At 40.5% G+C, this 21,662-nt stretch overlaps 3 protein-coding genes across 4 annotated transcripts in view; all 3 read right to left on the bottom strand.

Annotated features, from left to right (window-relative positions):
- Positions 1–4,337, bottom strand: part of col14a1a (collagen, type XIV, alpha 1a) — a 173,775-nt gene extending 169,438 nt beyond the window's left edge. The window contains exons 1-2 of one of the 2 annotated variants that reach the window (XM_078933438.1): positions 4,074–4,337; positions 57–163 (exon numbers count right to left, since the gene is read on the bottom strand). In XM_078933438.1, the coding sequence (XP_078789564.1) occupies positions 57–163; positions 4,074–4,132 (166 nt within the window). In that variant the 5' untranslated portion in view covers positions 4,133–4,337. Of the gene's footprint in view, positions 1–56; positions 164–809; positions 1,009–4,073 lie in introns of those variants that run through there. The other variant, XM_078933439.1, reaches the window with a different exon arrangement.
- The window catches only part of limd1a (LIM domains containing 1a), an 83,726-nt gene that overhangs the window by 7,728 nt on the left and 54,336 nt on the right, over positions 1–21,662 (bottom strand). The gene's annotated exons all lie outside the window — the stretch shown is intronic.
- deptor (DEP domain containing MTOR-interacting protein) overlaps positions 18,274–21,662 on the bottom strand; it is a 31,178-nt gene continuing 27,789 nt past the window's right edge. The window contains exon 10 of the mRNA XM_004077743.5: positions 18,274–20,837. Coding sequence (XP_004077791.1) covers positions 20,697–20,837 — 141 coding nt within the window. The 3' untranslated portion in view covers positions 18,274–20,696. The remainder of the gene's footprint in view (positions 20,838–21,662) is intronic.

Here is a 21,662-nt window from a genome sequence, read left to right as displayed (position 1 = left end):
AGTCGATAAGGACAGGTGAGAACACAAAGGTGTGTCTGGTGGTTGAGGGGACTCACCTTGACTTTGTGCTTTACTGGAGTCATAGGAAATGCTGGCTAGCAGCATCAGTGGAGCCCACAAACGCCACCAAAGCTGTCCCATCCTCACAACCAACAAACTAAACCTGAACAGGAAGAAATGGACAAATATAAAATGGGCAAGAGAAAAAAAAAATCCAAAGACTGAGGCTGACAGTTGCTTCAGCTTTAAAGAGTTGCAGGAATTGAGTTTTAAAATGCAGCCTGGAGTCACAGAGTGGCCAAGTCAGCCATCCACAGAGAGGAGAAGAAAAAAGGGACAGGGGATGGATTTGCCATTTGGAAAGCCTTTATGACGGCCATTGTCCCAAAAACAATAAAATAAAAATACAAATCAGACACAGCATCACCTCTCCAAATAATCCTTTCACCCTCATCACGTTTTGTTCTGAGTGGTGTTTTACCACCCATGACCCTTTTCCGGTCCCTCGTTCATATTTATACTCATATGCGTAAAGGAGTCCTGGATGACAATCGCACGCAACAAATTAATCCCGTGGCACTGACAATTACATCAGATCTTTCGAATTAAAATATATTTTTTGTCAATTAAAAACATCTGAAGATCTAATTTTCGTCGTAAAACTTTACTCTTTAGCGAGTTTTTATCCCCTGATAGTCCATTTGCAAAGATTTAATTTGAAGTTTTTACGCAGTACTTCAGGTAAAGCAGAATTACATGTTGCACACTTGAGACCAGCATCGAGCACAGGCAGCATCCGGTTTCCTCACCTCTCCAATCATCGATTTGAAGCGCGCTTTTATCCCAAAAAATAAATTAATAATAATAATAAAATTAAACTAAAAACAATCCAGTCCTGTGGCTGCAGGGACGCTCCGCGCTGCCTCCTCCAGAAGCGCTCCCGTCACTCCTCCTCCCGTTGCTCTCTGGATGCAGGTCGGTGTCCGGAGCGCGTGTGTGCGTCTCCTTGATTTTCAGCCATCCCTCCCTCCGGCTGTTCCTCCCTCCTTGTCCGGAGACATCCAAGGGAGGGGGACGAAGCGCGACGCGGTACCCCACCACCAACCCCCTTTCTCCGTCGGTTGCAAGTGTAGAATCTGTTTAAGCCTCAGCCCCCCGGGGCATTTTGCGTGGCTCCTGCATGCGCTCACAGCGGGACCTCTCCTGCTGAAAGTCGCTCGCGCGCTCTGGACCTACAGGAAAAGTCTGCGTGGGAATGCGTGCGCGGAACAGGTGCTCCAGGCTTTTATTTTTAAAGCGCAATTACACATTTTTTTACCTTTATAAAACCCCCTAAGCCAATGGGTGTTAAAGTTTATTATGCATTCATAGAACTTTCCTGACTCAAAGGAAGGCTTTTTTTTTTAACTTAGACAGGTTTGGAGATTACAGTCATAAGAGCCCTAGTGCCTCTCAGTCTGCCACGAGGTCTCCATCCACAAGTGTTCAAAAACAGCATCCAGCGAGGTTCCATCCACCCATCCCGCTGAATACCTGCTTATTCCTGGTCAGCGTCACACAGTTGCCAAAGTGAGTTTTAGGCTGGATATTGACAGACATTCAGCATGGATGTCCAGTGGTTTGTCTTAGAAACCGTCAACAGACTAAGAAGTGCAAGATATAGTGAAGATATTCAAATCTAAAATACGGTCATCTAAATGCTTTTGCAAAATGAATTAAAATAGAACATTTCCTCATGTTTTGCTTAAAGGATGAGGAATAGTTTTATAAGAAAAATGGTTTCAAGTTGATAATCTCTTATTTTCCAATAGCTTCCAAGCCATGTGATATGAGGAGACCAAATATCTACCAAAATGTGGCACTGACATACCAACATCAGACACACTACTTTCCTTTGCAACCGTTGATGATGAATGTTTTATATATTTGTTATTTTGCTTGCACAGTAACACAGGTCGCAGCTGGGATTTGAAACACAGCCCTCTCATTGTAAAGTTGCCCATCCCCCTTCAGGGGTCGCCACAGTGAATCCGCCTTCACTGATTCAGACAGGTGGTTTGGCAGAGAATGTTTTACACCGGATGCCCTTCCTGACACAACCCTTTATTGAATCCAAGCTGGGGACCGGTACAGTGGGACCCAGACTTGGGCCCTCTTGTGTCTAGTTAGGCAGTAGCCTAACTAACTGTAACAGTGTGTCAAAACTGGATAAAGCTCATCGCGCCCCCTGGGAATTGTAACATGCGCCAGTTCTACACGCAGCCAACTAAGACATCCAGCCACTACCAGCCTTATTACCGTGAAGCAAGAGTAATAACCACCAAACAGTTCAGCCTTCAAGTTGTCTGGATTCAAAGGACAGAAAACAAATGACATTTACCTGCAGCAGTTTAGTGGTATCCATGCAGACTGGCTACTTGATTTCAACTGTAATGAATCTCAAAATGCCATTACCTGAAGTTTCTTTAATTAAAGTGCATTCAATTTTTCATACTTAACCCTTGTGCTATCCAATGGGGTCCAGATGACCCAATCCTTACATTGATGTGTTCTCCCTACCATGACAGAGGTGGATAAAAGTGAAGAGGATTTCATGTAATTCATGGACACCATTGAAGATCACAAATCATTGAAGAAAAAAGGTCTTGTGGGGTCCAGATGACGCCACTCCCAATGTTAAAGTGCCTAGGATAGCACAAGGGTTATTGTGATTTTTATGTTTTTATTTTTCATATGCTGTTTTCCAACCCTAAAATGGCCAGTGGTGAATAGCATATCCTGCAGTAACCCTTGTGCTATCCTAGGCACGTTAACATTGGGAGTTGGGTCATTTAGACCCAATAGAGAGTGCGCTGAACCTTTTTACTTCAATGATTTGTGATCTTCACTGGTGTCCATGGATTACATGAAATCTTTCCACTTTTATCCACCTTTGTCATGGTAGGGAGAACACGTCAATGTAAGGTTGGGTTATCTAGACCCCATATGATAGCAACAGGGGTAGTGCAGAAAAAAAGTCAACTGCCTAAGATTTGAAGGCAAATCTCAAGATTTGCTTCAACACAGTAGTTGACGTTAAGACGGGAAATCAGGAAAAAAAAAATGCAGACATGGTCTGATAAAGACCTGCTAACACCTCCAAACTCCATTGATGTTTTTGTTCTAATAATGCAGATTTTCATGAATCTACATTGTGGGTCCAGGTTCTTGTTGGCTCCAGCCCCACATGAAAAAGACTTTTATCTTCAACTCAACTCTCCTGCTCTATTCAACTAATTACAATTAAAACGAAGCATTAGATAAAGATATTTATTAAACAAATGAACAAAAACCATTGAAATTACTGAGAGTAAAAGCAAGACAGACTGCAACTTTCCCTGAGGGGAGAGAAATGGGAGTCAAAGGAAGGAGACGCTGGTTAAGTATACTAGCGGCTTTTAGAAAATACCTTTGCTCCAGGTGTGTCCCTTGAGCAAACACACCAACATGCTCTTAACACACACTTGTTAGCACCTGATCCAAACCACTGTGCAGCTGCCACCAGCACTATAATCAGGTGGGGGAAGGATTCTCTGTCCCTCACACTTCGTCATCCTCCCTTCCTGTCCTCCTGGTGTCTGCTTCCCCTCCGCCATCGCCTGCTTGTGTCCAACAGACCACACACAAAACAACAAATGCAGTAGGTACTGGAATTGGTTGCACATTTTGCACATTTAACTCTGCACCCGTTTTGTCACCGACCGGGATTATGAAGCCAGTTGAGACAACTGTGTTGTAATATTGGGCTATATAAATAAAATTGAATTGAATTGATTATAATGGCAATCCTGCCTGAACCTTGCAAGTCTGACTAAAGAAGGTCACTTACTCCCCAAATACATTTTCCAACTTCTTAACATGTTTTTGCAGATTTACTGTTTTGTAAACCAACGCATGCATTAGTGATCACACTTAAAAAAGGTTAAAGTTCTACTCTATTTTCTCAGTGTTCCCAGTGGTATCATGATTATGCCATTTTTAGCCAAAATCTAAAAACATATTGTTTCGTCGGACATAGGTCATTAAAAATTCACCTCTGAGTTGTGGGTGGGACGGTTGGTGAGTACGCCGTCTCCCATTTCCCATCATCCATCTGTTTGCATTCTCTCCCGCTGGCTTACAGCACTGCACTGTCACAAAGGGGGGCTGAATGACCCAAACACAGAGACGAAGAGGCAGGAGGTTCCAAAAAAAAGTCTTTAATTCTCGAAAACCAAAAAAACACTGCTGAGCAGGCAAGCCATACTAACAAACCACAACTAGCGATACAAACAGGGAATCAAAGTGTTTGGACCAGCACAGCAGGAAGGCATAGACAGGACTTAAATACACACAGAACAGACAAGACTCAGGTGAGAACAATCAGGACGGATTGGCGTCAGGAAGTAAAACTAGAACTAACACAAATACGAGAACCCTTCAAAATAAAACAGGAAACCAAAACTCGAAACATGACAGAACAAAAATAGAAACAAAGGCAAAGAAACCCGAACCGTGACATTCACACCCCCAACCAAACATTACAGTTGCAGTAAAAGTGGCATCTGTGGCAACTTGGAGCTATCCATACGGTCATTAGCCAGATTGACAACTTTTTCAATAAAGACATACTCAGAAATGCAATTTTGAGCATAATTTTTATTTCAAATAGTCTCCATAATCATAGAAATGCCACAAAACATGTTAAAACTGCCAAAAACACAATTTTCATAGGAGTGGGTCTTTAAATGGTAGAGGATACCCTGAGAAAAAGTCACAAAGCTTTTAAGATGTGAAATGGGATATTTGATGATACTAAGAGATTATTGACATGACCGTATCAACCAGAGGAAGTAGGTTCAGACAACTCTAAACCCAACTAAGGAATTACAGAATTTTAAACCAACAAGCTGCCATGTACAAACGAAAGAGTCCACAACCAGGTTCACTCATGCATTTTTTGTCTGGTTTATTATTAAAAGAAATTATCTGTGTAGATGTCAGCAGAAAACCTTGATTTCTAATGATTGCATGTACCGTACACTAAAACAAAGTACTTTTAGTGGCTCAAAGCAAGAATTGACAGAGGTTTATGATGAGATTGAATGTTGCAAATCATTAAGAAACAATCCTGAACATGATTCTGTACCAGATCTGTGGCCTGAGAAAGGATTTATCACCCACTGAAAAATAGTAAGTACTGTACATAAAAAATTAAAAATGTCTCAAGTCTTAACTAAAAAAGGACTAATCATACAGATTTCAGTGTGAAAAGGGCCTTTATGAACCTGCAGTGCAGAAGAAAAGGCTCATCATTTGTTTGCAGCTATGTCACATTCTTATCTTGCAAACATTTCTGACTGCACAGAGGGTTAGCATTTAAGTGACCCGGGTTTATGATTATAAGGAATTGCAGTTCAGAAGAATTACAAAAACTAAATGTGTTTTCTTTTTTCTTTTTTGAAAAGGATCTTAATCTTTAAATGTAAATATTGCTCAAAATACCGAAATGTAACTATACTTCAAAAAACACACAACTGCAAAAACAATTAGAACAAGAAAACCGAACTAAAAACAGAAATCTTAACACAGCAAAAATATATTTACTAAAACATAATTATCTTAAAATAAGTTGGACAAAGCTATATCTTCTGTGTAAAATTTTGACCTAGCAATAAATACCCACAAAAGATTTTTGAGCCCCTTTTTTATGTCTTTTGATAGAAACAGCGAACGAGTTCGCCTTTCAGGCAGCCAAAAACTCTGCAGTCTCTTCCCCCCCCTAGGGCGGTAGTAATTAACTCACCTGTTCAGCGTTCTATTTAAGTCCAGGTGTGCAGCCGTTCATTCTCTTTCTTACCGCAGCGCTGCATTCGTCGCCCCACCCTCCTCCCCGGCTTCCACCTGTGGGCTCCGTTCTGGGTTTTTTACCCTAAAGTTTATGGAAATTATCTCATGGAATTGTACGGAGCCTTATGCCAATCAAAGTTTGTTAATGCCAACTAAGATGTAAATTAAGTATGTGAAAATAAATGTATTCTACTGCGAGAGTTTTTGTCTGACTGACTGACTTTATTTGACAATCAAATGAAATTCATCAACTAGATTTTGAGTTATTTTTGAACTGAGATAAGCTGGTGAGCCCACATTATCCCTTGGTAAATGAAAAAAATAACTAAATAAAAAGAATTCATGCAAACACAGAAAATTGTTTGAAGTCCACTAAAGTGTTGTGAAGACATTTTCATTTCTATCAGAAAGCCTCTTCAATAATAAAAAGTTAACCAAATCCAGTTGGGTTATTATTATTTTTTAACTTTTGCTTCTTTTAAAATACAAAGAACTTCTAACTGACAGCTTTGAATAACCACATATTATTTAGCTCAGTGCGATATAACTATTATGCAAAGCAACACATATCTGTATCTGCAGATGTTCTTGATGGTTAACTTTCCTCATATCTTACATAAACTACCAAAACTATGATCAAAGGACTAGCTTAAATGTACATAAAATCTGTATTTTTACTATATGGGATGACTCTCTTCAGAAGACTGATAAGAATTGACATCTGATTATACTGGATTTAAGCAGAAAATAATCTGATTAAGTTTCAAGCTCATTTAAATGGATGAAGAAATGGACTGTAAAATCAGTTTTTTCTATTTCTTTTTTAACCTGTCCTATCCAGCAGCTGAGCAAACAGAAAAGACCTCCAGGCCTCTTGTGTTGGAAACATTTTACTGTTACAACAGCTGCCCGCCTTCGCTCGTTTTTTCTCAATCTTCTGCTGTCTTGGTTTGCACTGGCCGGCAAGTGCAAGCTTAACGGAAAAACAATACCCTTAATACCGGAAGTGAGGCAGAAACTTTACCTTGCTAAACATTGTGGTAACTTTTACTACAGTGATACAATTTTAAAAAATGCTTTTGGAACGTTTCATGAATGTATAATGTCCACATAAAGAAAACAGTCATAAATAACTTTAAAGAATCATAAACAATTTGTTTTATATTGCGTCCCCTTCTGTTAGAAGCCGTGTCTCAGCTTTCGATGATGTGTTTCAGGACTCGGTAATTTGTTCCGAGATTTCTTGTGTTTTGTGATTTGCTGTTGTGTTTCTGTTTTTGTTCATTTGTACTGGGATTTGTTGTTGTTGTATTTTTTTTTTTTTTAAACTTGTCCTGTCCAACAGCTGGGCAGACAGATGAGAGCTAAGGGGCCTCTTGTGTTGGACATATTTTACTTTAACAAGAGGGGTTATTAATCTTCAGACAAACCAAAGGCATGACTGAATAAACCGCTTTTGCAATTGAGGCCAAACTTTATTAATTTCAACCATGTCTGAAAATCTTTGGTGTTGGACCGGACGGAAAAGGAAAGGAGGGAAGAAGAGAGAGGGACGTTAGAGAGGGGGGGTAGGAGGGTGATCATAGGAGGGGAAGGGGGATAAGACCATGAAGCAGGATAGAGCGGACAAGTTTACTGGTTGTTTATCATTACGGCAAGGCTCAAATGTAGTACAAAAAGGGCGGGGCCTGTCCACACACACTGAAATGTTATGAACACACCTGCTAGCTGTAAAAATGTCCACATGTCAACATGTACACAAAACAGATAGTGTTCACGAACGCATACCTATGCCTTTAAACCAACTAGTGTGAGACCTTTCATTCATTCAATCATGCAAACTATTAGTGCAAAGGTGAGCTAACACCTGTGCTCAGGTGAGTGTTTATGTTCTTCTAAAATGGATGGTGGAATGTGAAAAGATGAGGAGTGTCCAGCCACCCCCACACCCAGACCCCCGCGGCAGCAGCAGCGGCAGCCGGCAGCCGGAACCCCCCAACGCCACACGGCAGCAGGCAGGGGACAACCGCCCCCCGGGCGACCAAATCCGCCACCCAGGCCAGGACCAGCAGGACCGCCGCGAGGCCCCCAGGGCCAGAGAGCAGGCAAGCACGGGGGAAAGAGAGCGCCGCCCCAGCCCAACCAGGAGAGCAGCCCCCCGCCGCACCGGAAGAGCCCAATGCAGGGCCCCACCCGAGAAGGGCACCCACAGCCCCAGACGAGCACCCCATCACCACCCAGGAGTTCCGGGCATCCTCCCGCCCCAACCCCAGGTACGAGTCAGGACCCCCCAAGGGAGACCTGCTCCGCGCTCCAGGCAGCCACCCACCCGGCCGATGGTTGGTCCAGGGAGGAGCGAGGCAGGGGCCAGCCGCCCCCGTACAGGAGGGGGGAACCCCGGGGAAAAAGGGGGGCCCACAAGGGGTGTTGTAGACATGGCCTGACCAGGCTCGGCCACAGTTGGAAGTTTGGCGGGGCCCAGCGCCCAGGGGCAAGGACCAGAACCCACCCCCAGGTGTAATGTGAAACACCCCCCCCCCCCCCTCGAGCAGAGAGAGCACCGCCGGGCCCAGGTGACCGGCACCCAGGGGACACTGCAGCCGCCACCAAGGGACCCGTACCCCCCACCAGAGAAGGGGTAAGGGACAGATGGTCCTAGGTCCCACCTTCCTTGCAAAATGTGTGCGTATATGTGTGTTTGTGGGGGTGTGTGTGTGTGCATGTGTGTGTGTTATGTGTTGGAGTGTATATTTTGAGGGGGAAGGGGTGTGTGGATTAATGGGGGCGCAGTTAAAATTGGCGAGTAGGGCACTGAGGGGACATCTCCTGATTCCTCACAGTGATGTCCCCTCACCCTCCCCACCAAGGGGCCCTAAATGTCTAAGGTGCGGTTAAAATTGGCAGGTAGGGTGCTAGGAGGACATCCGCTGCTTGCTGGCAGTGATGTCCAAGCACCCCCCCCCCTACCAAGGGCCCTACATGTCTGAGGTGCAAATAAAACCGAAAGAGGGGGGGCCGACTCCATACGGCAACCATGGGAGGGGTAACACTGCCAAGTAGCTCCCCCCCAAGGCGCATCGCAGGCTAAACCCCCCACCCCTTCACCCTAATATGAGGTTATATGAGGAAGGGGGTAAGTTGGGGACAGGTGTTGTTGTATCTTAAATGTCAATGTGTCTTGCACCTCTCAGCCACCTTATATGGAGTGGGCTGACTTTACCCCCTAGTCCAAACTTTTCATACCAGAAATCAATCAATCAAATCAATCACAACTTTATTTATAAAGCACTTTTCATATAAAAATATAACACATTTACATTACATTAAAACACAACAAAATACAAAAACGATGACGATTAAAATAAATAAACACAAAAATAAAAAACAGGGCCCCCTTCCCTGTACCTAGCCCCCCACTCCTTTCACACCTCCCACCCCCTAACTGATGGGGAAAGACGACGAGAAAAGACATAAATGAATACATGAAAAATGAGTGGCATTCCCCACACTTTTTGTGTGTATTGTTTTATAAAGCAGAGAATGCTATGAAAGTAGAGGGATTTAGAGTTTTGAAAATATATATTTTTAGGCAATAAACACAAACCTCCGTTTAGTCTTAGACTGAATCCAAGTTCTTCCCCTACATCTTCTCACTACCCCTACATTTAGCCCTGCAAATGCAGAGTGCTTTTTTTCAGACATGGAGAGTTATTGAAAAATAGTGTCTTCTAATTCAGACGACACACCCACTTGATGAGGTCATCTATCGTCGCTGGTCATCCATGTTAGTGCGTAACTGCCTGTGCTCGGAAAATGTATAACATCAGTTTCATGACTTTAAAAAGTTACGCTAAAACAAAAAGTCAGTACTTTCATTTACATGCAAACTTCTGTGCTTCTGAGCACACCAACGTGAAGAAATCCGTTTTTCCTCCACGCCAATGCGGATTACTCTCACAGCAGTGGGATACAGAGCCCTCCGCCGCGAGGGTTTCCCCTTCCAAAAACTATCTCAGACACCCCTACCCATCCAAATGCCCCTACAATTAGCCCTTGTGCTTTCCAAGGCATGTTAACATTGGGAGTTGGGTCATCTAGACCCACTAGACAGTGCGCTGAACCTTTTTTTTCAATGATTTGTGATCTTCACTGGTGTCCATGGATTACATGAAATCATTTCCACCTTTACCCACCTTTGTCATGGTAAGGATAACACGTCAATGTAAGGGTGAGGTCATCTTGACCCCATAAGATAGCACGAGGGTTACAGGGATAGGGAGAAGTTGGAGGGGTAGGGGAGGAATTCCGATTCGGCCTTAGTGTTTTTTGCCTGTGTGGACATAAACAGTAGTTTTACTAGTAACCACCACTTCCTGTTTATACTTAAGTAGCATTTTGGGATAATCCTAATAAAACAATTTGACAGTCCCTTCATATTTTTCTTTCATGCTGTTCTCTGTATGAAACAAACCCCCGTCGTCTGGAGCAGCAGAAAACGGCAGAGAATTTGTCCAAAGAAGCAGAAAGCAGCAAGGTTTTATTTTTATTTTTTTAATTAAAACACCTAATAAAGCTTGACATTAAATGGAAAAATAAAAAATGGATTTGAGGCTTGTTAAGGTTAAAAAGAAGATCATTTTTTAATGATCATAAAGATAGGAGTTGAAATTTGTCATTTAAATGATGGGGAATTGAGTGTACCACACACAAAAAGGGTTTTTCCCTCTGGGCACAGACACAGACTCTCTGCTCTTGAGCTCTGTGTTAATAACAAGCAGCAGGTTAATATCAGGGCGGCAGCAGACACAGATGACCACAGCCTACTGATTAGTCCAGCCGGTCTGTTATTAGCCGGCATTTTATCAGGTACCTGAGCTGTTTTTCTCTGACTCCAAACCTCTTGGAGTAATGGTGCATTCACTGTAAATTTGTACTACAACAAAAAAAGAAAAACAGATTTTGAAAAAATTCCACAATGGAAATCCAAAGGTTTTGTAACTTAAAATGAAAAAGTAATTGTGTTTTTTCACCTCACTCTTTTTGAAACATTTATAACCAGATGTGTAATGATTCAGTTTAATTATGTGATTCATATCATAATTTGTGGTTGACGATCCGATTCACTGAGCTAAAATCGATTCAGGACATTTTTAGCCAAAAACTTCAGCCAGTGTGACTCAGAGATAAACAGCTGGGTCCTGAACTGTTCAGGTGAACTTTTCCACATTCCTTGCATTTCATTTTCTACAAAGTGAAGAAACGCCTGAAAATATTGGTTAAATTTCGGGGTTGCACATAAATGTGTGACAACAGTTTATTTTTATATGCAAGTCAGTTTGTTTGTGTTGAAGTGATGGTTCTTTTTCTTCCAGCTAATATTGCCATGGTTACTCACATGTCCCGAAAAAAAGAGACAAAAATAGATTTCATTTTAAATGTTAAAGATGATATAATGTTCTATTTCAGTTTTTTTGGACAACTTTATTTTTAGTTACAATTAAAATTGCAAAACAAAATAAATAAAAATAAACTCAAGATTAACAAAAAAATACTTTTAAATTAAATGATCTACCTAAAAAAAGTTTTTTTTTTCCCTGCAGCATCAAAGGAACAGAAAAGGAAGTTCTGCTTCAGGGAAAAGTCTGAATTATGAGCCAGAGCTTTTCTGTGGGATTTTGTTGTTATGTTTAAATATAGCTGATGCCTTTGAGGACTTTTCAGACATAATTTGAAGCCACTGAGAGGATTCCTGAGACAACGAAGGCTCGTCTTTATTAACACAATTTTATACAGTCTGGAATAAGAAAATCAGTTTGTAAAAAATTCCAAGTTTAAGGTCATTTGGTTGTGATAAACATTTTACTTTAAAAAAGTTGTTTGTATACACAAAATCAAAACCAAGGTCATCTCAATGTGCCGAAACAGGAATGTAAAAAGTTTGGTAAAACAATCAATTATTTAGCATTAATACGTAATAACTTAGTGCCTATCCTAGGCACTTTGACATTGGGAGTTGGGTCATCTAGACCCACTAGACAGTGCACTGAACCTTTTTCTACAATGATTCTTGATCTTCACTGGTGTCTATGAATTACATGAAATCCACTTCACCTTTATCCACCTTTGTCATGGTAAGGATAACACGTCAATGGTCATCTTGACCCCATAGGATAGCACAAGGGTTACAAGAAAGCATTGACAGGGCCTTCAGCCGGTGCAATTTAACTTCTGCCCATTTCTCTGAAGGTCAAAGTGAAGAAATTCAATGAGGGGTGGGTTTACATCTTCTTTGCCTGGTTTATTCGTATTTCTTTCATGGTTTATTCTTATTTCTTTCATGGTTTATTTGTATTTCTTTCGTGGTTTATTCGTATTTCTTCCTTGGTTTATTCGTATTTCTTCCGTGGTTTATTCGTAAATCTTCCGTGGTTTATTCGTATTTCTTCCGTAGTTTATTCGTACTTTTTCCGGGATTTATTCATATTTCTTCCACGGTTTATTCGTATTTCTTCCGTGGTTTATTCGTATTTCTTTCGTGGTTTATTCGTATTTCTTCCGTAGTTTATTCGTACTTTTTCCGGGATTTATTCATATTTCTTCCATAGTTTATTCGTATTTCTTTCATGGTTTATTCTTATTTCTTCCGTGGTTTATTCGTACTTCTTCCGTGGTTTATTCGTACTTCTTCTGTGATTTATTTGTACTTCTTCCGTGATTTGTTCGTATTTCTTGCATGGTTTATACGTACTTCTTCAATGGTTTTAATGCTGTTCATTAATGATTCCTCTGTAAAAATGTCTTACTTTTTCCACATATATTCATGTATGACCATTCTTCATCCGTGCAATAAGCCCTAGTGGCAGTATGACATTGTTTTTAGTAACTTTTGTTTTACTAAAGAAAATCTTGAATATCTTGTTGAGTCAATTGATCTAAAAAACATCTTTTTTAATAAAACTTTTTTTTTACTTTACAGTTTTAAGCAGAAGTTTTGTGAATGATGAGTGGTCTTATTTCAAGAAACAGACTGGCTTGATCTGGAAAAACTAAAAAGGTTTATTTGACTCATAACACAAAAGATTTTTCAGACAAATAAATTTTAAAACATGTAATTCTAGTCTGATTTTAAGATTATATGGTCTAGAAATAAGGATATTTGGACTTTTTTGGCATTTAAAAATAAGACATTGGGGAGGGAGTGATGTATAAATTTACCCATTTCAAATATATAAACGTTTTTCAGCAACACAGAAGTATTTCAAGTCACACATCTGCATTTACCAGAACCCTATACCTAAATTTAACTGTTAATAGCTCATTTCAAAAACATTTGTCACACCTTGGATTCTACAATTTTTTTAAATATTTTGGGAAAAATATTTTTTTCCAATTTAGACTGACAAAAACAACTGCACTAAAGAAAGGATGTATAACAAAAGTAGGATGGACCCTAAAACTGAGCCCTGTGGTATCCCTGTGCTATTTCAAGATCATCTGCAAAGACTAAAGCTTCTGGTAATGGCATAGGAAGGATACCTCAGCTGCCATAGTCACACATTTAAAACAGAAAAGTCTTTTTTTAATAGTGTAAGTCCCACTAAAAGGAATAAAGTAGATGGATTTTAATAACATGCACACTCCTATTCTACATTTTTCCTAAGATTTTAAAGCGAGTTATAGACCTGTCTGTAGTTTTAGAGTTGTGAGTCTAAATTCGATTTTTTTATACTGCTCAGAGTAATTAAAAAAAAGGTTGTACAGAAAAAAGGAAATATGTTTCAATTTCACTGTGAAAATATAATCAAATAAATCATTGGGAATTAAAATAAACATTATAAGTAATATAATCTAGCCACAGGGGTTGCAAGCCACAGGGGTTGCAAGCCAGTTACTTCTGTGCCGGTCCCAAGCCCGGATAAATAGAGAGGGTTGCGTCAGGAAGGGCATCCGGCGTAAAAATTGCCAAAATAACCATGCGAATCATCCACAACACTTTAGACATACCGGATCGGTCGAGGCCCGGGTTAACAACGACTGCCACCGATGCTGTTAACCTACAGGGTGTCGGTGGAAATTGGACTACTGTTGGTCGAAGAAGGAGGGGAGGCAGAAGGGTCCGTGGCCAGAGAGAGAAGGGAAAAGGCAGGAAGATAGGTTTGAGAATAGGGACTCTTAACGTTGGCACAATGACAGGGAAAGGCAGAGAGCTGGCAGACATGATGGAGAGAAGGAAGGTAGATGTACTGTGTGTGCAGGAGACGAGGTGGAAGGGCAGCAAGGCACGTAGTATTGGAGGAGGATACAAACTGTTCTATCATGGTGTTGATAGGAAGAGAAACGGGGTAGGAGTGATTCTGAAGAGGGAGTTTGTAAACAGTGTTCTAGAGGTGAAAAGAGTCTCAGACAGGATGATGAGCTTAAAGTTAGAAATCGAAGGGGTGATGGTGAATGTAGTCAGTGGGTATGCGCCACAGGTTGGCTGTGAGTTAGAAGTGAAGGTGAGATTCTGGAGTGAGTTGGATGAGGTCATAGAGAGTTTTCCCAGAGGAGAGAGAGTTGTTATTGGAGCAGACTTTAATGGGCATGTTGGTGAGGGCAACAGAGGTGATGAGGAGGTGATGGGCAGGTTTGGTGTGAAGGAAAGGAATCTGGAGGGACAGATGGTGGTGGACTTTGCGAAGAGGATGGAAATGGCTGTAGTCAACACTTACTTCCAGAAGAGAGAGGAACATAGAGTGACATACAGAAGTGGAGGTAGGAGTACTCAGGTGGACTACATCCTATGTAGACGAGGTCATTTGAGAGAGGTTAATGACTGCAAAGTGGTGGTAGGAGAGAGTGTAGCCAGACAGCACCGCATGGTGGTGTGTAAGATGATTTTGGAGGTCAGGAAGAAGAAGAGAGGGAAAACAGAAAAGAAGACCAAGTGGTGGAAGCTACAGAATGAAGAAACTTGTGAGGAATTTAGGCAGAAGTTGAGACAGGGTCTGGGTGGTCAGGATGAGCTCCCAGAGGACTGGGAAACTACAGCAGAGATTATCAGGGAAACAGGTAGGAAGGTGCTAGGTGTGTCATCTGGAAAGAGGAAAGACGGTAAAGACACTTGGTGGTAGAATGAGGAAGTACAGGAATGCGTCCAGAGGAAGAGGTTGGCTAAAAGGAAGTGGGATGTAGAAAGGACTGAGGAAGGTAGACAGGAGTACAAGGAAGCGCAGCGTAGAGTGAAGAGAGAGGTGGCAAAGGCCAAACAGAAAGCTTACAATGAGCTATATGACAGGTTAGACACAAAGGAAGGAGAGAAGGACTTGTACAGTCTAGCCAGACAGAGAGACAGAGATGGGAAGGACGTGCAACAGATAAGGGTGATTAAGGACAGAGATGGAAAGGTGCTAACAACCCAAGAGAGTGTACAGAAAAGATGGAAGGAGTATTTTGAGGAGCTGATGAACGTGGAAAATGACAGGGAAAGAAGGGAGGAAGATGTGGTTGTTGTTGAGCAGGAAGTAGCAGAGATTGGAAAGGATGAGGTTAGGAAGGCTCTGAAAAGGATGAAGAGCGGAAAGGCCGTTGGTCCTGATGACGTACCTGTGGAGGTATGGAAGTGCTTAGGAGAGACAGCAGTGGAATTTCTAACGAGGTTGTTCAATAGGATTCTAGAGAGTGAGAAGATGCCTGAGGAATGGAGGAGAAGCGTTCTGGTTCCGATCTTTAAGAACAAGGGTGACACGCAGAACTGCAGCAACTATAGAGGAATAAAGTTGATGAGCCACACAATGAAGCTGTGGGAAAGAGTAGTGGAAGCCAGGCTTAGGAAGAAGGTGGAGATCTGTGAGCAGCAGTATGGTTTCATGCCCCGTAAGAGCGCCACTGATGCCATTTTTGCTTTGAGAATGTTGATGGAAAAGTACAGAGAAGGTCAGAAGGAGCTGCATTGTGTGTTCGTAGATTTAGAGAAGGCGTATGACAGGGTGCCGAGGGAGGAGCTGTGGTACTGTATGAGGTCGTCTGGAGTGGCAGAGAAGTATGTCAGAGTAGTTCAGGACCAGGTTAGACAGGATAAGGAACGAGTACATCAGAGGGACGGCTCATGTTGCCTGTGTTAGCTACAAAGTCAGAGAAGCCAGACTGAGATGGTTTGGACATGTTCAGAGGAGGGATAGTGGATATATTGGTAGAAGGATGTTGGAGATGTAGCTGCCTGGCAGGAGGGCAAGAGGACGGCCAAAGAGGAGATACATGGATGTCTTAACAGAGGACATGAAGTTGGCTAATGTTAGGGTAGAAGATGTCCATGATAGAGTGAGGTGGAAAACCATGATTCGCTGTGGCGACCCCTGATGGGAAAAGCCGAAAGAGAAAGAAGAAGATTATAAGTAAATAAAATCTCAAGATATCAAAATAGTTTTGGTCATGTTTCTAGGACAAATGCAACTTGAGTTCATGTCATAAACTAAAGCCTCATCTGAAAACAACCTGCTGTTCTCCATCATGTGTGCGTCAAAGAGAAAGCTGCATCGTTGGTCTCATACATCAACATCTACAGTGGGTTCCATGCCCTGTGCAACCTTGAGCGGGACGGCATGTGCGCAGATGTAAAATGCAGCATTTGGTTTATTATTCATCACATTTACCGCAGATAAATGCGTAATCTTGCCTTGGAGAACATCAGATATGTGAGTTGTACAACAGAGAGATCAAAAATGTCAGTGCGGAGAAAATCCTGCAGAGCAGAGAGACAGCTCTGTGTGTGCAGCACCAAAAGTCATCAAGATAAAGGGGCACGTATGGCATAATGAGAAGACCAAGATTAAACAAAGAGACTGAGTGAGGGCAGCCGTTAAATAATAACAGAAACATCCAAATGCATTCACACGCAGATAGGCTTGAAGTGCAAAACCAGCCTAAAAAGGCTCAGGGATCGTCCTTCGTAACCCTTATGCTATCCTAGGCACTTTACCATTTGGAGTTGGGTCATTTAGACCCACTAGACAGTGCGCTGAACCTTTTTTCTTCAATGATTTGTGAACCTCACTGGTGTCCGTGGATTACATGAAATCTTTCCACCTTTATCCACCTTTGTCATGGGAGGGAGAGCATTTCAATGTCAGGGTATTCATAAACAGATTGAAAAGAAGGTGTAAAAATAAAATCTTGTTCTGTTTTGGATGGAAGGACAACACCCCCTTTTGGACACAGGATGGCATTGCACCAGAGAAGGTGCCGCAATGGAGATGTGGAGCAACTACATCATGGATGAGGTTGAATATCTGTGTACAACCCAGCTGGAAGGTTTTCCAATCTTACATTGCATTATTTTTCTTGTTTACAATCATTGGGAATTAAGTTAATCAGCAATTCATCAGCAAAAACTGCTGATGATGAAATCAAGTGTAACGAAAACGCAAAGTAAAATGTGACACAAAGTTTTCCTTTGTGCAAATCATGCACTTCAAAGATCATACAAGGAAGATAAAAATATATATATATATATAAGCCCAATAGATTGTATAAACAAGACCTGCTCACACAGGTAGAAAAGTGGAACATTCACAAAAATCAGTACAAAAAAAAGATATCTCCAAATAGGTATGCATCCTAAATTATTACAGTAATGTATCTCCAAAAGCACAGGTAGAAGCTTCAATAGTATGTGAGGGCTTAAAATATGTTTATTTATTAATTTTGAAGTGAAACAAAACTTTATAAACATAAAGAATGACGATTTGCAAGGTCTAAAAGGGGATCAAATTTAACAACTTATTGAACCCAAGCACATCAGTGAATCACTTATATTTATTTATTATGTCACCTTTTATAAATTCTTGGAATTTATTTTCTAGATTTAAAATTTTTATGCCTTCCCTGCAGCTATTCCATACCTGAACACCTTTTCATTGAAGTTTTGCATTTGTTCTGGTTTCCTAAACATGTGATCCTCTCAGACTGCATTCATGATCTCTTAAATGGAAGGTTCTTAACGAGGAATTTTGTGATACTGTATCAATATAATATATATATTTCAAAATCAATCAAGTCTCCTAATTTTAATCATTTTAATTTGTAAGTTGGTTGGCTCTATTTGAGATGAAACTGGAATCAAAAGAAGAAGCGTTGTACTCAACTGTAACATCCTTGATCTTAAGTAGCCTTGTTTTTTTATATTTATTGTATTAATATATATATATATATATATATTCATTTGTATAACATAGTAAAATGTAATGTAAACTCACCTCTCAATAATTAACAATAGCAGGTTAACTCTGGATAAATAGTTTGGCATTTCTTTTCAGAAACTGGGAAATCTGGGTAAACAATAGCTCTGTTTTTGTTTTTTTTTAAATAGGAGATTAACAGGAATGTGTAAGGAGGTCATGAGGATAAACTCAGGATATCAGAGTCAAATTCCGTTCAATAAACACTTTATTTTATTAGATTACAGTAATGAAACTGACTGTGAGCTGGTATCATCTCCAAATCCAACATTCAATCAACATTAGTACCTGCTGAACCTCAGCGTCAACATGAGAAAACAAAGAACAGTCTCCTTTTTGCATCTATAAAACATACAATGGCGATGATGGCAGGGTAAATCTCTGTGATCCCTGCTTTGTGTGTCATCTCAAGGCAGTCTCGTATGTAGAGAAACGCCAAGAATTTAGTGAAAAAGCGCTGATAGGAATTAGCAGCTAAATGATATGTTAAGGCGGAAGCTTTCAGTTAAACAGTCAGTTTGCCCGTTTTTCATCCTGGTCACCAAACCTAAACATTCACACGAGGAAGCTATTTTATTTCGCATAAAGTTCAAATGAATTTTATATTTATCAAACAACATAATTTTTATTTGAGCACAAATGGCTGGCTAAGCAAGGGAAAGGATAATTATTTTTCATTTTTTGTGATCTAAAGGCTGTTACATTTTTTAGGAAAAATAGTAAAGTTGTGTGGAAAGTTCTCGGAACGAGATGAATAACTTCCTGTGCTGATCTGGAGATTACTTGAGGTAAAACTGTTCTCTGTGCAGAATCTCCCTTTATCACCACAGTCAGAATGTGTGCAGGAAAGTACATTATCTTTGTGCATCGTTTGTGCAGTGCCGCTTCACGCCCTCTTCACTTTAAAATGATCTCCCAGATGAACTCTGCGTGAAGCTTGTGACCCGCGAAGTGCTTTGGGTTAGGAGGTAAAGCTACATGCAGTTCACTGTGACAACTAGACTAAACCAGACCCACTTAAAACACTGGATGTTCACAACAAGAAAAAGGAACCCTCATCTTAGTACATTTATTTAATTCTAAAACCCAACAATTTGGAATTTAAACAAAAGTCACGACGAGTAGAAGATTTACACAGAAAAAAGTGTTAATCACAGCTCCTAAATATCCATATTTCTAACTTTTATTTTCCCAGACTGACATGGTGAAGAAACAAATGCGGTAAAACTAATGTTTTAGTGAATGTTTGATTAAGCCTGAACAAACTTCTGCACGTTTTGTCTAAGAGTTTCTCACTTTAACTACCAACTCCGATGAAAATTGCATTTTTGAAGTTCATTGAGCATTTTTCTAAAGATGGAGAGCCAATATAAAGAGAATCAGGCTTAAAATTGCATTTCTGAGTTTTTGTTTTACTTAAATCAAAGTGAATCAGTAGCAGATGAAATAACTATAAGGTGGATATTTTTTTTAACTCCTGCCGCTCTGCGGAAACTATGTCCAAGAAAACGAAAGTTCTTCTTTTATTTTGGCTAAAAACGGCAAAATAATAATTACAAGGTCATTGGGAAAGCTTTGAAAATAGATCAAAAAATGATTGGAGGGGGCCTTAAACAAAAAAAATATTCTCTTTTTGTACTGGCCAACATCTGAAAACCCAAATATCCCAAATCACAGTTCTTTTTCACAGAAAAGAACCCAGAAAACTAAATGAGTTTTTTTTATTTTACTACACACATACACACATTTATATATATGTTTTTAACTGAACAAACGAAAACCAAACATGAAGCTAACTGTTGGCATTGAGAAGCAAAGGGCCCTATTTTAATGAAATATAAAATGTCAACATAATTTTGGCAAAATAGTTAAAACCATCACTGGATTTGATTCAGAATGTGCTTTATAAGCACATAAGCACAGTTTTTATAGAGATTAAAAATAAACATCCTACATCTTCTATGATAAAAATCTACTCTTCTCTTAAAAAATATTTGATCTAAAGCTCTATATTTTTAAAACATCAACAGTCCTATCTATAGTAAAAGGTCTGTTTATGATTTTACCTGTAACTGTGGTTTGCATCCAATCTGTTTTCTATGATTATTGTGATTTTTAAAATATATCAGAAGGCATTTCAGTAAAAGACTGTTCGGTACCTTCACATTCACTTAACTGGCGTACTTTGTTATGTTTTTCCCAACTAAAAAAAAAACGAGTAAAAGATACAGGGTTATCTGGATGCTCTATGTATCTTCCTGTGTTGACCAGCAGAGGGCAGTATGGCACATCAGGAAACCTTCTCCACACTCTTACTGGGGCAAAGGTCACTGCATATATCCATGAAATATTTTTTCCCGTTTTTTACACTTTGGGTTCAGACTTGTTTCTCTCCACTTTGCGTCACATCCTCTCACACTCCGTTATAGTCAGCGACAGGTTTTTATCACCCAAAACACAACCAACAAATACTTTTTCTACTCCTTTGCGTTTCAACCACCCACCTCAAGCAAGCATGAAAGTGAGTTCTTTCAAAGGCCTCCATTTTCTTGGTTAATGTGCTTTTAAAGTCAATAGCAGGACTTTCTTGTCTCTATACTGCCCCTTGTATTTTCATGGGTGCAGGTTGTCTTGAACCTCCTCCATGACCTCCATGACGATTGTCCTGGGTCCCGTCAGGATCAGATTACTGACCGTCCGGTAGTCGTGACTGAGGACGTTCAGTCCGTTCACAGACACCACAAACTGACACACCTGAAGAAATACAGAGCAAAAAAAAAAAAAAAACAATGAATCAGAAAACTCTTTAATGGACTTTCAGCTTTTTTTTGCTATAATATCCAGATTTTATTGTTCAACTGTCCAAAGCTTTCATAAAGTCACGACGTTGCAGATTCAAAGTAGTTTTACTACTTTTAAAGACCCACTCCAATGAAAGTGGTTTTAAACATGTCCATGCGGCACTTTTCCCGAGCAACAGCTGGTTCCACCGGTTCGCTGTAACCAAAGTTTGTGCCCCTGCATGGAGAAATGGCATCAGCTGAGTCAGAAGCAGACGGACAAAAAGTCCTGAAACGCTGAGGAAGATAATGGCGGAGAATAAATATCATCCAGATGAATGAGTGATGGATGAAACCGGCCTCTTCTGGAAGCAGTGACCCTCAAACACGCTGCAGGACCTTTGGCACTTAACTGATGAAGTAGGAAGCACGTTCTCCTGGTTTTAAGGCACTCAAACATTAAGCCAGACTGATAGATCAGCACATACCTGCTGCCAGAGAGCCTGAACAGGTGTGCAGAACCAGAGTGCATGCATGTAACTGTCGGGTAGATTCCTGTCACAGTGCTTATAAATGTCTGAGTTACTGAGAACCGTGTTGAACATCCTCTGTCCAGTGTAGTAAATTCTGTGAAAAGTTTTGAATTGGATTAGTTGCAAATTTGGACTTTTTGTCAGTTTAAAGACAAATTTTTGGCCAGAAGCTTTGATCTGTGCAGTACGGTGGCTGACAGGGCTCACACTACATACAAAAGAAAAAACGCAATGGCATTACCCAAAGCACAACGAAATTACCCGCA

The sequence above is a fragment of the Oryzias latipes genome, chromosome 16, assembly GCF_053564925.1.
Source record: "Oryzias latipes strain Hd-rR chromosome 16, Olatipes_Hd-rR_3.1".
NCBI lineage: Eukaryota > Metazoa > Chordata > Actinopteri > Beloniformes > Adrianichthyidae > Oryzias > Oryzias latipes.
Note: the sequence above shows the minus strand (reverse complement) of the source record. Positions and strands in the feature narration are given on the sequence as shown.